Below are 13,647 nucleotides of genomic sequence, written 5' to 3'. Positions count from 1 at the left end.
CTTCCGTCATTAACCAAAAATAAGGGACTGTATGTCAAATTCTCCAAGAATTTTCCCACAGGGGTATTTGTGGATTATCACAAAACCAAAAGTTATTTGTGTGTGGATGACTAGGGATTCAAACAAGTTGACTTTAATTAGGGGTGGCAATGGGGCGGGGGTGGGGCGGGACATCCTTCCCTCGTCCCCTGCCCCATTGTCAAATAACTCCCCCCGTCCCCCACCTCTTGCCCCCCACCCCCCGTCCCACCCCCGCCCCGTTTCCCCCACGGTCCCCGCGAGGAAAGATTAGAAACTTTCGGCTACTAATTCCAAGCTAAGATTAGAAACATGAGCTTACAATATCCATGATCATACCAATGTAACATGATTTATTGTCCAGGTATCAATGAGTATCCAGTAACATAATGCACACTAAAGCATGTAACAAGGAAGAAATATTACCTGTAACTCACCCTGTCCAAGTGATGGCTTCAATAAATTGGCAATATCAAGACCAGATCCCTTATTGCCTCGTCCTACTATCCCAGAACCAATAAGTGTGTGGACCTCATCAATAAAACAATGACATTGTCTGCTATGCTGTCACAACAAGTTAAGCCACAGTAGACGACTTACTTCAAATGCACCAAAAAGAAATGGGCACACCTGACTTTTTGATGTCCTTAAATAATGTAGTCACGCGTCCTTCCAGTTCACCTCTCTCCTTTGCTCCTGCGATTAATTGAGTAGTGATTAGAACTGAGGGGAATGGGAGGTTACGGCGGTGGCTGCGAAGGAGGGAACGAAGGAGGAACTGAGGGAGATAATAAGGGGTTTTGTTTCTTTTGTATATATATATACATATATTTATGTGTATATATTTTTTTTTATGCGGGGGATGGGGCGGGTGTATGTTGCCCCATCCCCCGCCCTGTTTTAAGGCGGGGGTAAATATTTTGCCTCCGCCCCGCCCCCGCCCAGCCCCCGCCCAGCCCCATTTCTACCCCCGCGGGGCGGTTGCCCGAGGGCACCGGCCCCCATTGCCATCGCTAACTTTAATCGAGTAACTCATGAGCTTGCTGGTCAAAATTTGAGTTCGAACTCGCATTGATTGAGTTCGAGCTACTTGACAAGTCGAGTTTGAGGTTGATATGTGAAGTTCGAAAGCTCGTCAAGTTTAATCAAACTCAATCGAGCTTCACATATACATATTTTTAAAATTTTTTATTTATTAGTATGAAATGTCTATTTTATCCCTTATTTAAAATTATGTAAAATATAAATTTATATTTCTTAAGCTCGATTAGGCTTGATTGGGCTCGATAAGCATGAGTTCAAGGTCAAACTCGGGTAATGCAAAATAAAATCGAGTTTGAGCTCGATCTTAACTTTTAAGAACTCGACGAGTTCGAGTTCGAGGTTGAATTTGAGTCCAAGTTTTTTAACTCAAGTAATATTGACAAATCACAAAAATGACAATAGTGCCCTCCATCAAGAAGCACTAGAATACAAACCCAATGGCATTCTTTTCATTTTCCTGAAGGTAATAAAATACTTTTTCTATTTTGAGCAATATTGACATAATTTTTTAAGAAATATTCTACAAGAATTATCAACTTATAAAGAGAAAATCAGACAAATAATCAGTATAGTTGTTTACACCAACGACTAAAGAGTAGTATGAACCCAGTTAAAAAGTTTAAAGCAAGAGATAGAAAGGAGAAAAAATTGAGGAAAATATTAGCAACAAAAAACCATTGCTGAAAACTCCTCCTTCCTCCCCATTCCATCTACTTTGCCAAAGTGCTCTTTCACTCCCACCAGACAATTTCTCAACAAACTCATTTTCACATCCTTTGCTTGTGCCTTACCAGATTGTCTACCATCTTTTTCTCGTAAACATGAAAAACACATTATATAGTATGCGTCAATTCCGGGGTCATTCTATGCTTATGGTCAAGTCATGATCTGACGGGGGAACTTTGTTTTGATATATGATTACGTGTTTTGTTATGGATATATCATGAGGTTTTGACGCTGGAATGGTGGAGTTCATTGTGGAGCGCCACTTTTTAACTTGGATTTTGGATTTTTTTTTTTAGAAATGTTATTTGCACTCAATTTTTTTACGGGTAAAATCCAATAAACCCAATAATCCAAGTAGCTGTTGGTCACTACCAAAACTTTAAGTCTCGCTGGTCCTCCCAACAACCACTATATGTGGCTTGCCACTTTCAGTGACTTCCTCCAAATCTTTTCTATTATTCAAAAATGTCTACATAACTCTCCACTGTGATTCATGCTAGAATGGAATAATGCTTTTTAACCTATTGTGGTATTGGTAGCTAATCTTTTGTTAATTTTTTTCAATTTTCCTTTCCTTCTCCTTTTTCCTTTTCTTTTTTTTTCTTCCTTCTTCCTCCATTGCCACCATCCTCCTGCGCCACCAGCCACCACCCCTTTATTTTCTCTCATCCTCTCCTCACTTTCCCATTTCCCCCTCAATTTCCCATTTCCCCCTCCTTTATCATGAGGTTTTGACGCTGGTATGGTGGAGTTCATTGAGGAGCGCCACTTTTTAGCTTCGATTTTGGATTTTTTTTTTTCGAAATGTTATTTGCACTCAATTTTTTTTAAAATGTATTTGCAATAAATCCAACAGCCAAGTGACTACTGGTCACCACCAAAAATTTAAGATTCGGTAATCCTCTCACCAGTCACTATATGTGGCTTGCCACTTTCAGTGATTTCCTCCAAAACTCTTCTATTATTCAATAATGTCCACATAACTCCCCGCTGTGATTCATACTAAAATGGAATAACACTTTTTGACCTATTGTGGTATCGGTAACTAATCTTTTGTTAATTTTTTTTTCAATTTTCCTTTCCTTTTCCTTTTTCTTTTTCTTTTTTTTTCTTCCTTCTTCCTCCATTGCCACACATACACCACCTTCCTCCTGCGCCACCAGCCACCACCCCTTTATTTTCTCTCATCCCCTCCTCACTTTCCCATTACCCCCTCCTTCCTCTTCCCCCTCCTCTCCCCTCTTTCCCATCCCTACCCCTCTCTCCCTCCCCCTGTGACCAGATCTAGTTGCCAAGGAAAGATCTGGTCGCAACCAGATTTGATACACTTTTGTAGACTCACAAAATTAGAGGCACACTTTTATGATTTTAACCAAGTAATTTCATGAGCCCTATCGAATTTATAACTAGTTTCATGACCATGAAAGTAGGCATAGATCAATTATGGGTATAGCAAATATAATGGTGAAAGTAAGTATCACATATATTAAAAAATTACATCATTATTTAGTTAAAAAGATAGAACTCAATTAATCGGGTTATTTAACTAGAAAAGGTAGTGAGAAAACCTAAACCCTAGGAGCTTTAGCTTGTGATTTTCATTTTGTTTATTATATGTAGTATATATTTATTTGCCTGCATTTGCAATAATCTAAATAGCAGAGTAGGTCGATAAATGTTGATATGTTAATTAAACTTGCATGTGGGATCAACACTTGAAATCTTTCCTATATTTGTATACGACTTATACACTTGCAGTAATGGAATTTTAGGTAGTCTAGGAACAAGGTACAAAGTTAATGCTGACTTTTATGAATTTGGAACTGTTGACATTAGTTGACTAACGTGAGGGCTCATGCGTTACAAACTTAAGCGTTTGAGGGGGCTTTATATATTTTGTTCAAGCATAAGGGTTTGATTTGTAATTTGCTCTAACTTTAGGGGAGGCAAATGTAATTGACCCTTTTTATTTTCGGGGATACTCCAATTGTTGCAAGAGAGAAAGGGAAACGAAGAACAGTTATGCCTCTGCTAGCTATCTTGGAGAACGAGAATGGAAGAAAAATCCAAATAAAAGAAATACGTGATTATTCACTTTTTCGTTTTTCATGTCAAAAGAGTAAATTTTTGAAAATCTTAATCACTGGATTGATATAAAATCATTGCTATATCAACAATTTCCTTCTTTTAACTTCTTGTAATGTAATTAATTTATTTTTTTAACTTTGCTACAGTTATTTGCGATTAAAATTCAAATTCAGCCTTATTTACTACTGATTTTTTTTTTGTTTTTAATGTAGTAACCATAGGCATATAGGTCAGGATATTGGCACTTCCACATATAAATGCGTCATTGGCGATCCACTCATGACTATCTCGATTTTCTATTGATGTAATGATTCCATTCTCATCACAATGTGATAAAACCATGAACTTAGAATTTTTCTTGAGTGAAATATTGAATTAATCGCCTGCAAGCTAACAAGATGGTAGCTCTTCATCCTTCAAGTTTTTTTTTTTTAATAAAATTTACATGATCTTAATAAGTTTGTGGGAGATGTTATCGCTCGTCGCATAGATGACAGTTTTTTTTTTTTTTTGGTTGGAGCTGCATAGATGACAGTTTGTTTGCATTATTGCATGAATTCAAAGTACACGAGAACAGTCATTTTTTTGTTTAAAACCCTCTCATTCTGCTTAACATCCATCTTTTTTTTTTGGTTGGAGCTGCATAGATGACAGTTTGTTTGCATTATTGCATGAATTCAAAGTACACGAGAACAGTCATTTTTTTGTTTAAAACCCTCTCATTCTGCTTAACATCCATCTCATCCTCAACTCAGGCATACGATTCAAACTTTGAACCTGATAGTGAAAAAGATTCTAATAGCCCTTCCGTAACCATTTGGATTCCAACCTCAGCGGTTCACAGACAACAGTCATTTACCAAGGAACAGGCTCAGCGTTTGTACCAATAGCCAACTTAAAAATACAGAGAATAACAAGATCTGAACATATGAAAATTGGGCACTATAATAAGGCAATGATATTTGATCGAACAGGAGTCCATAACTATTATTCTTTATGATGAATAAACTATCGTTTAAGGAGAGTAACAACATGTATATTTCCATACGACTATAACTATGATTGTCATATCCGCCAAAGTGCCTGTGGACCATCAAATCAATGAAGCAAGCTTTCCAGGTACTTTTCGACATTATCCAAGCCGCAGGCTTTCTTCACAACAGGCATAATAGCTGGGACATCCAAGTCGAATGCTGAATCAGGTCCATCGAGTCTGCTCCAAGTATTTAGCTGTTTCCTGGCTTCTTTAATTGCCGCCCTCGTTGCACAATGTACTGAGGCCGCAAGAACCAATGGTGGTTCTCCAGAGGCTACACAATGGTCAATTCCAGGTTAAAGATCGATACAAATTTATCTTGCTTGCATGTGCAGATTTGTTCATGTGCACCAGTCAAATTATCCACCTCAATTTGCTAGGACTGCTCATTTCATACATCAATTGCAAGGGTGAGAAGTTTACGTCTATTTTCCCATTACATTTTTTTTTCTAAAACAGTTATAGTTCTTGATATTAACAAATAAATCATCCATTTGTATACCTGGATTAGCAATGTGGTAGCTCTGCTTCTGAACAAAGAAGTTCAACTAAACCAGAACAGTCAAATAGCTCAAGTCTGGTGGATCATACATTTAGCCACATTCAATTGAACGCTGAAACAACTAGGTATGGTTTCAGCACCACGAGCTTTGTTGTCTAAGATTTCCTTGTTTGGATCATTGAATGATTACTTAAAGAAAAGTAGATTACAAATATTCTGTAGTGCAGTGGGGCGTTCTAAGACAGTCTGTATATATTCTTTTAGTTTGGATTAGGAAAATAATTCTCCATCCTGTTCCCTTTGGCATTTCTGAAGTTGTGATTCCAACAGATTTAGCCAGCATGTGATACCAGAAAGCACCAAAGACCACAATACTTGTTAAAAGTCAAAAATTACTTCTGACAGTTGACAAACTTGAAGAAATACCTTTTGATGATAGAACACGCTTTTCGTGATGTCCACTATTTACCACTTCAACATTCAACTGCATCGGTATGTTATCAATTGCTGGGATCTTGTATGTCCATGTGCCATCTGAAATTGTCAATCCATCTGCGTTGATAACGAATTCTTCGAGCATAAAGAATCCAACTCCTTGAGCAAAAGCTCCTTCAATCTGAAAGAAGAGAATCTCAGTACAAGGTCTGTCATTCTTCATGAGCTCAGCTTGCTCAATAAATTTTAAGGTACATTGAATCACGCTAACAAGAAATGTAATCCAAAAGTAAAGTTGAGCATTAGCAATCACAGTAGATATGGATAAGTATTAAGAAACAAATAACTAACTTGTCCCAAATCCACTGCAGGGTTCATGCTCTTTCCACAATCATAGATAATATCTGCTTGCAAAATTTTAGTTTCTCCTGTCAGGATATTTATCTCTACCTGCAATTCAAACAGCTTCATCATTTCATGCCATTCATTATAAGGCCCCAGCAGACAACTATTCCATGATTTCTCCAATGTAAGAGTATCTTGCTCAATCAAAATGGTGCATTACTGAATATCCATCATTTAAAGTACTACGAATATCTTGTAAGATAATTTTTCGTCATGGTCTCACAGAGAAAATTTACCTCGCCAACCGCAGCGCCGTAGTTCAGGTAATGAATGGAATTGGATGCAGGCACATAGTAAGAATGTGCAGCCAAGTTCACAGATTGAGAATATGCCTACAGTCAGAGAAGTCCCAAATGAGAAATGTGTAAAAAGTCACAACAATTTATGAAACATTTAGTGTGACCAGTAATCCTGGACAGGTTCCAGAAAGTAACAAAGAAAGAATTTTCTTTTGCTTTTTGGTTGTTTTAAAAGAAGGGGAAGGCCGGGAAATAATAAGTGGGAAGGGGATTAGGGAGACTGTAAGGATTAGATCCTCATCCTAAGAAGAAAAAGAAAGACCCTTAACCATTGGACTATGTTCAATTCTCTAGCAACGGAAGATTAAATTAGGTTTCCAAAAATGTTGTTCAGCAGCTCTCAAAACATACTTGAACAAAATAGCCTATTAATTCATTTTTTAAAGATTAGCAATGATTTGTATCTGATATATGAAGTGTTTATTCTGTAATCATTTAATTGGAAAATTCCTTTTCCAGACTTGGAAATTCTATTAGAGCTTATAGTTCCAGATACTTTATTAGATTTTTTGGTTAATCACTTGATACTAATGCAAATATAGGCCTCATTGTTCAATCCCAGATATCGGGAAAAAAAAGCTTCATTAGAACTTGATTGATAGAACTGATGTAGCTACTGGTTATGGAATCTATAAGTTTCTGAAGTAAGAATTCTACATGACAAGCAGATATTGGATGAAGACAAGAAGCTTGTTTCACAAATGAAACACAACAGAGCTTTGATCAAATTAACATCTAGAGTTATACCATCGAGAAGCTGGGAAAAGCATCTTACTTGAACTATCAGGACTTCCCAGTTAACTGAACCCATTTGTTCCTGCAACTTACTTTTGAGCGGGGCAAGACGTTCAACTAAGAGATTGCAGCATAATCTGACTGCTTCACAGCTTGATTCAGATTTTGTGCTTCTACCAGTATAACCCCCTTGCACTAAGCTTAAAGTGTCTGACTGTACAACTCGTACCTTTTCCACTAGGTTCTCAGTCCCATTACAACCAATTAAACTGAGAGCATATGCAGTCACCTGTTTTACCTTAGTCCAGAGACCCTGGCCTATTTCTATTCCTCCTACTTCTACAACAATAGATCCATCTGAAAGGATGCTAACTTTGCCAGGCGTTGACACTACCGCCACTCCATACACAATTGGAACCCGTGATATACCTCTTTTTTTCCATGTGTTGATCCGATTAAACTGCTCTATCATTTCCGTTCTTTGGACTAAACGTGAAGATGCACCCAATTTTTCCCACATGTCTGTCAAAGTATACTCTAGTGCTTCACCTGCAGCCTCCCCATAGAACACTTTAAGGCTTTCAAATGTATGAAGATTTATATTTCTAACAGAATCTACCTCCATAGAAAGCATTGATGCAATTTGTTCCATTATAGCATCAGCTATATAAGATCCTTGAACCTCCCCAGGGGCTCTCATTATAGATTTGGTAGAGTGGTTCGTCTTACAAACTTTTATGTCAAATGACAAAGCACCCCAATTATACTTTTTAAGGGTACCAATCAAGGTAAGCGGCAAGATGGGACTAATTTCTGCAGATAACCCAGCATTAATCAATATGTCAAGGTGCAAGGCTGTGACCTTTCCACTTGATTTGAATCCGACATTGTAAGTTATTTTCATGGGATGTCTTCCACCAATCATTATCATGTCGGTCTTCCTATTGAGATATGTCCTGACAGGACAGCGTAATTTATATGCTGCAAGTGCACATGCTGTAGCAACCTGAAAGACACAGTTGTAAGCTTTTGTACCAACAAAAGTAGGACTAGGAAGACATAAGAATCCACATTTAAACAAGGTCTAACAAACAATCACAAAATGTCCGAGCGTTTATATGCATATGCAAATTTCTGTGCAGCACACCTATGTGACACACACACACACACACACAACAGAGAGAGAGAGAGAGAGAGAGAGAGAATGAGGCAAAATTGTTAGAATATGATAGTATTTCAGGATAGAGATCTTTTCTACACAATATTATAGATGCCAAAATATGCCAAGGATCTGACTAAACTGTCACCCCCAAAAAAAGGCCATTATGCAACAGTTGCAAATGTTAAATTCAAATTCAAGAAGTGCACATATTCAAGAAATGCATTTGAAAGGTGAGCATATTTATTCCATCACAGTCCTGATATGGATTCCTTATGAAGTACCACCAGAATAAAAGATGGTTTGCTAACCTAGTAAGCTATAAAATGATTGCTAGACGTCAGTTTGCAGCAGCAAATGGAGGAACTGCTGTCATGTTGTTGATGACAGAGGAAAACACTTAATTGTGGAAAAGCTACAATCAAAATAAAATCAACAAGGATAGCATCAATGCAAGCAGAAGCTCCTTTCAGCAAGAATCATCTTTGGTTTCCCTGTAAAATTACACCTCATTTGACAGACCAGACCATTTTGAATGACACCAAAATTACTCAAAGATAAGGCATATACTATGGAAACATTGAGAAAAACTTAATCTACGGGTTAATGATACTCACAGGCATTGATCTCATTAACTTGCCCCCGAAGCCTCCGCCAACCCTTCTTGTAATTACACGGACATTATGATCGGGAATGCCAAGACATTTTGCAATTGTAACGTGCATTTGCTCCGCAGACTGAGTTGAACTATAAACTAATACGCAATTGTCTTCATCTGGCACTGCTAGTGCAGTTTGTGTCTCCATATAGAAATAGTATTGAGACCCAAGTTTGATCTGTAAATTAAATAAGCAGATAAACTTGGAACTTAGCATGGCTTTTCAGTATTCTTGACAATATGAAGAACACTTCAAGAAAATGCGGCAAAACAATTGATATGAGAAACTGCTACTACCTCAGCAGAAAGAATCCGATGATCAGCTTCAGCCATTCCTTTGGAGAAATCACCAACCTGTGCTGGATACAAGAAAGAAGGGACCTCAAAAAAACTTGACCTCTCAACAGCTTCTTCAACAGTTAAAATTGGTGGATCCAAGTTTTCAGTGTCATACTTGACCAGAGCTGATCTCGCTGCTAGATCGGCAGACTTTTGTGACTCTGCTACCTATAAAAAGTTTGTTCCAAACACAGACATAAACAGGATATGATGAGACTCATTAGCATCATATGAGAGGGCTATCTGCAATTAACTGAGGGGATTCTGGATGCATAGAATTACCACAAATGCAATTGGCTCTCCGGCACACCTGGTAAATTCATCAGCAAATAAAGGTTCAAAACCACGCTTTGTCATAGATCCTACATTTTCCCCTCTTTCTGGAATGTCTTTATAAGATATAAGAGCAGCAACCCCGGTTATTCGATTGTTTGGTATCAATTCCACACCTTTTATCCTTGCTAAAGGTTTAGTACTATAGATAAACGCGCCATACAGACAGTTTGGAGGTGACGGAATGTCATCAACAAATACAGCTTCTCCTGCAAATCAATCTCCAGAAATTCAAATTTGAAGACTGATGATGATATATAATGGAAAAAGGGGAAGCTAAGAACAAGAATATAAGGTCCGAGAGCATAAAATTGATAAATTGAAAGTTAAGAGCCTATTTAGAAACAACTTGGCATGAGACCATCAAAATCTTGAACACCAGACCCTTAAACCCCAAGAAGCAGCAAGAAAGAAGCAAAAATGTGATTTCCCAATAACACACTAGTATGCATACTTGTAGATGGACTACAATTAGCTATCTCAAGAAAGGTTTTGTTTTGAAGGCTTTTAAAAACCAAATTTTAGTCCGAGCATCAAATAACAAGATTGAAAATCATAGGCATAACTACTGTGAAAAGAAAGGACACGTTAAAACATTTATTTGACACAGCCAGTGTATTCTGCTATTAGGGAGACATATACCTAAAGTAAATTTTGTAAAACGTTTGAAATGAAAAGAAAAACTAACACATTTCCAGCATATTATAACTCTAAAATCTGACAAATCAGTAAACCTACCAATTCAAAGATGTACCAAGTATCCCAGTAAAATTAAAAGAAAATCAAACCAGAAGCTTGGATGGCAGCACCAGACTTTGTCGTTGGTTCTCCGACTGGATAGTGCTCTTTACTTGATTTCACCTCCTGTTTCCCAGAGGACAACAATTTTGAGCTTGCCGATTGATGCAGAGAATTCTCTTTATGGTTTTCAGAAGAGTCCTTCAGCAAATTGCCAGCAAATCCATTGGATAGACCATCACAAATAGCAGAACCAACATTGACAAATGGAAAAAGAAACTGGAAAAGGAGACCAACAGCCAAGCTCGTCCTGTAAGCAGCATGTGAAGTGCCAGCTTCAGGTATTACACCTGCTTTAACTAATTTTACTGCTTCATATAGAATGCTGGCAGTTAGTATCTTCCCTGAAAGGTATTCCTCAACCTTTCTTGCTCGTGTTGGATGTTTAGTCCCATAAACACCAAAAGCTAATTGGATATCATTTACTATAAGTCCATTTACTTGAGGAGATACGTCAGCCAGGAATGCAGCATTCAAATAAGGCAAAGCATTACCCAGGGGTCGTGGTGCAGCACGATAGGTCTCGAAAATCAACTTGGAATTAGATTCATTGCTGTAACCACTTCCGTTTGGTTTTAAAGATGGAATGTGGACACTGAGTAGCACACTTCTCGAGTCCATAGGCGGTCTTGAAAAAAATTCTTCCAATGTAAGGCTTTCATGCTTGTGGCCGCTTGTTATGCTAACAAGAGAACCTACAGCAAGAAGTATAGTAGCTATATCTGAAGGAAAACTTTTCCTTTGTGCCATCACTAAATTCCCACCAATACTCGCTGAGTTTCTAATGAACCCTGAAGCAATTTTCTCCATATGGTCAGCAAGTTTTTCAAAGACCTGCTTGCTATCAGAGGAATAATATACATTACCTTCCTCCTTCAGACACGATATAACTTTGGAGATTGTCACAGCAGCCCCAATCTCAATTCCCCGGTGGTTTTTTCTTATTGTCGAAAGCTCCGGTACATATCTGAGATCAATGTATCTGTCGTAGTTATCTAGTTCCTTATAGTAACCCATCCCAGTGTTACCAACTACTAGCCTTATCTGCATATTATCCTCAATCATGTTAGAGTTCAACAAGCTTTTAACGTCCTCAATAGTAGTAGGACTGTACCAGGACTTGCCTTTTAAGTGCAAGATCATTGCTGACTTCGACCTGCCTCTCAAAAATTCTGGAAATCTACTGAACTTACCATCTGGAGTATACAAAGGCATTCTCCTTAATTTAACTTCCTTTGGCTCTCCTTTTCTCCAAAAGGAATTCAGTCCCAAATCCTCCAAATCAACATCAGCAGCAAAACTTTTGCAGGCATCAGCAATGGGTCGATATCCAGTACAGCGACAGAGATTTCCAGCTATGGCCTTTTCAGCCTCAACAACAGTCAGCTTGGAAAATCCTGGTGGAGGTTCTGGCCTGTTTGCTTTTTCAGCTTGCATAAGTGCTGCAAAAAATGACATACACATTCCAGGTGTGCAATATCCACATTGAGAAGCATGGAATCCAGCAAATCGTTGATGAATTGGATGGAAACCATCTTTACTATTTCCAAGTCCATCGCTGGTAGTAATTGAGCAATTATCTACGCTGCAAAGAAGTGTTAGGCATGAACTCACAGAGAAATCTTCAACTTGACCAAGCTCAGGGTTATATTTAGACAGCATAACAACACAAGCACCACAGCCACCTGTGCCATTAAAAAAATGAACAGACTATCAGTTTGATGAACAGCTTTAACAAGCAATGCATGTGACCACATTAGCTATCTTCTAACACGATAGTCACGTAAAGCAACTAAAAACTAAGTTAAATTCTGTTGAATATATCTATCTAGAGGAAAAACTGAACATGTTAAGCTGCTACCAATTCCGTAGCAGAAAATACGAAATAAATTATGTCAAAATATTTCTAAAGCAAATGCACAAAAGCACTATAAACAGTTGAAGAAAAGTCAGCCATAAGATAGCAGAGTTCTCTCGGATTCTGTCTTTTCAGATTAAATGTTATGAAGATCATTGCTTCTGAAGTATAATTGATTAGTGATTCCTACAATGGAACCAACCTCTGAATCCTAGCCATCAACAACACCAGCCTCAACAAAAGAAACCTCAAAAACTTATCAGAAGCTGAAACTAAGAGATTAATAAAAAGGAAGGAAAAACTGCAACATAATGATTAGTCAGCCTGAACAAGAAGTTCACTCATCATATGAAGGGGAACAAAAATGTTCAATCATTCATTCTGATTTTGGATCTTTTTTTTTAATGCTTTCTGTATCCACCTTAAAACAGTTCAACAAATCACCGCAGCAAATAGAAACTGATAAACAGGGACTTAAAAAACTCATTAAGAACTCAAGAAACGGATCCATGGATAGAAGTAGATACCTTCACCACAGCTAAGCTTGACACTCTTGAAACGAGTATGATAACGCAAGAACTGAAGTAAAGTTGTTGAAGGGTCAATATTTGCCACCTCAAACTTCTCTCCATTCACTGCAAAAACAAGATTGCTATTGCCAGCTTTTGATGGTGGAGTTGTAGTCCCATTTTCCTCCATTTCTGAGTCAAACGAACCGATCCCAAGTGGAAATGGGAGCTAAGTGAATGACAGAGAACTCAAAAGCTTACATGTATAGGCTAAAGAACCCTCAACAAGCACGTAGCCTTCTGCATTCTAGTAGGACTAACTGCTAGACATGTGAGGCCAACGAAAATAATGACTCATTGGTCAGACGCATGTTGGCTCAATCAGTGATAATGACTTATTTTCTTACGAAAGTTTATGTGTTTGAATTCTACACAAGTTGGTTCAATTCATAATAATGGATTATTTTCTTATAAAAAAATTATATGTTTGAATCCTACTTCCAACATGAGAATCATGTTGATAATCGGGGTTGAATCCACTGTACTCTTTCCTACAAAGAGACATAAAAGACTCAAATGGTGGAACCTATGATGCATATATCTTCTAGACACATGGACGCCTTAGACTTAGTAATAATTGCATTCTCGTATCCTTAAATTTTGTTCAAATTAACTTCAATGTCCTTCTTTTTTGAGAAACTGAAT

The 13,647-nt window shown here is 37.8% G+C and overlaps 1 protein-coding gene across 1 annotated transcript; it reads right to left on the bottom strand.

Annotated features, from left to right (window-relative positions):
* Positions 1 to 4,713: 4,713 nt before the first annotated feature.
* LOC113725576 (indole-3-acetaldehyde oxidase-like) lies at positions 4,714 to 13,337 on the bottom strand. The gene is made up of 10 exons (XM_027248829.2): positions 12,961 to 13,337; positions 10,566 to 12,260; positions 9,727 to 9,986; positions 9,403 to 9,612; positions 9,065 to 9,283; positions 7,329 to 8,294; positions 6,491 to 6,586; positions 6,201 to 6,299; positions 5,841 to 6,030; positions 4,714 to 5,186 (listed from the first exon to the last, which is right to left on the bottom strand). Exons 1-10 carry the CDS (start codon positions 13,130 to 13,132, stop codon positions 4,975 to 4,977), a joined length of 4,119 nt encoding a protein of 1,372 aa, XP_027104630.1. The 5' UTR covers positions 13,133 to 13,337; the 3' UTR covers positions 4,714 to 4,974.
* Between the last annotated feature and the right edge of the window lie 310 nt (positions 13,338 to 13,647).

The sequence above is a fragment of the Coffea arabica genome, chromosome 1e (genome assembly GCF_036785885.1).
Source record: "Coffea arabica cultivar ET-39 chromosome 1e, Coffea Arabica ET-39 HiFi, whole genome shotgun sequence".
NCBI lineage: Eukaryota > Viridiplantae > Streptophyta > Magnoliopsida > Gentianales > Rubiaceae > Coffea > Coffea arabica.
Note: the sequence above shows the minus strand (reverse complement) of the source record. Positions and strands in the feature narration are given on the sequence as shown.

Coding starts and splice junctions, on each gene's coding strand:
- LOC113725576 (XM_027248829.2), bottom strand. CDS start 13,132: ATGGAGGAAAATGGGACTACAACTCCACCATCAAAAGCTGGCAATAGC. Junction 8,295..9,064: donor AGTTAATGAGATCAATGCCT/GTGAGTATCATT, acceptor TGTGTCTTTCAG/GTTGCTACAGCATGTGCACT. Junction 6,587..7,328: donor GGGAAGTCCTGATAGTTCAA/GTAAGATGCTTT, acceptor CTCTGACTGTAG/GCATATTCTCAATCTGTGAA.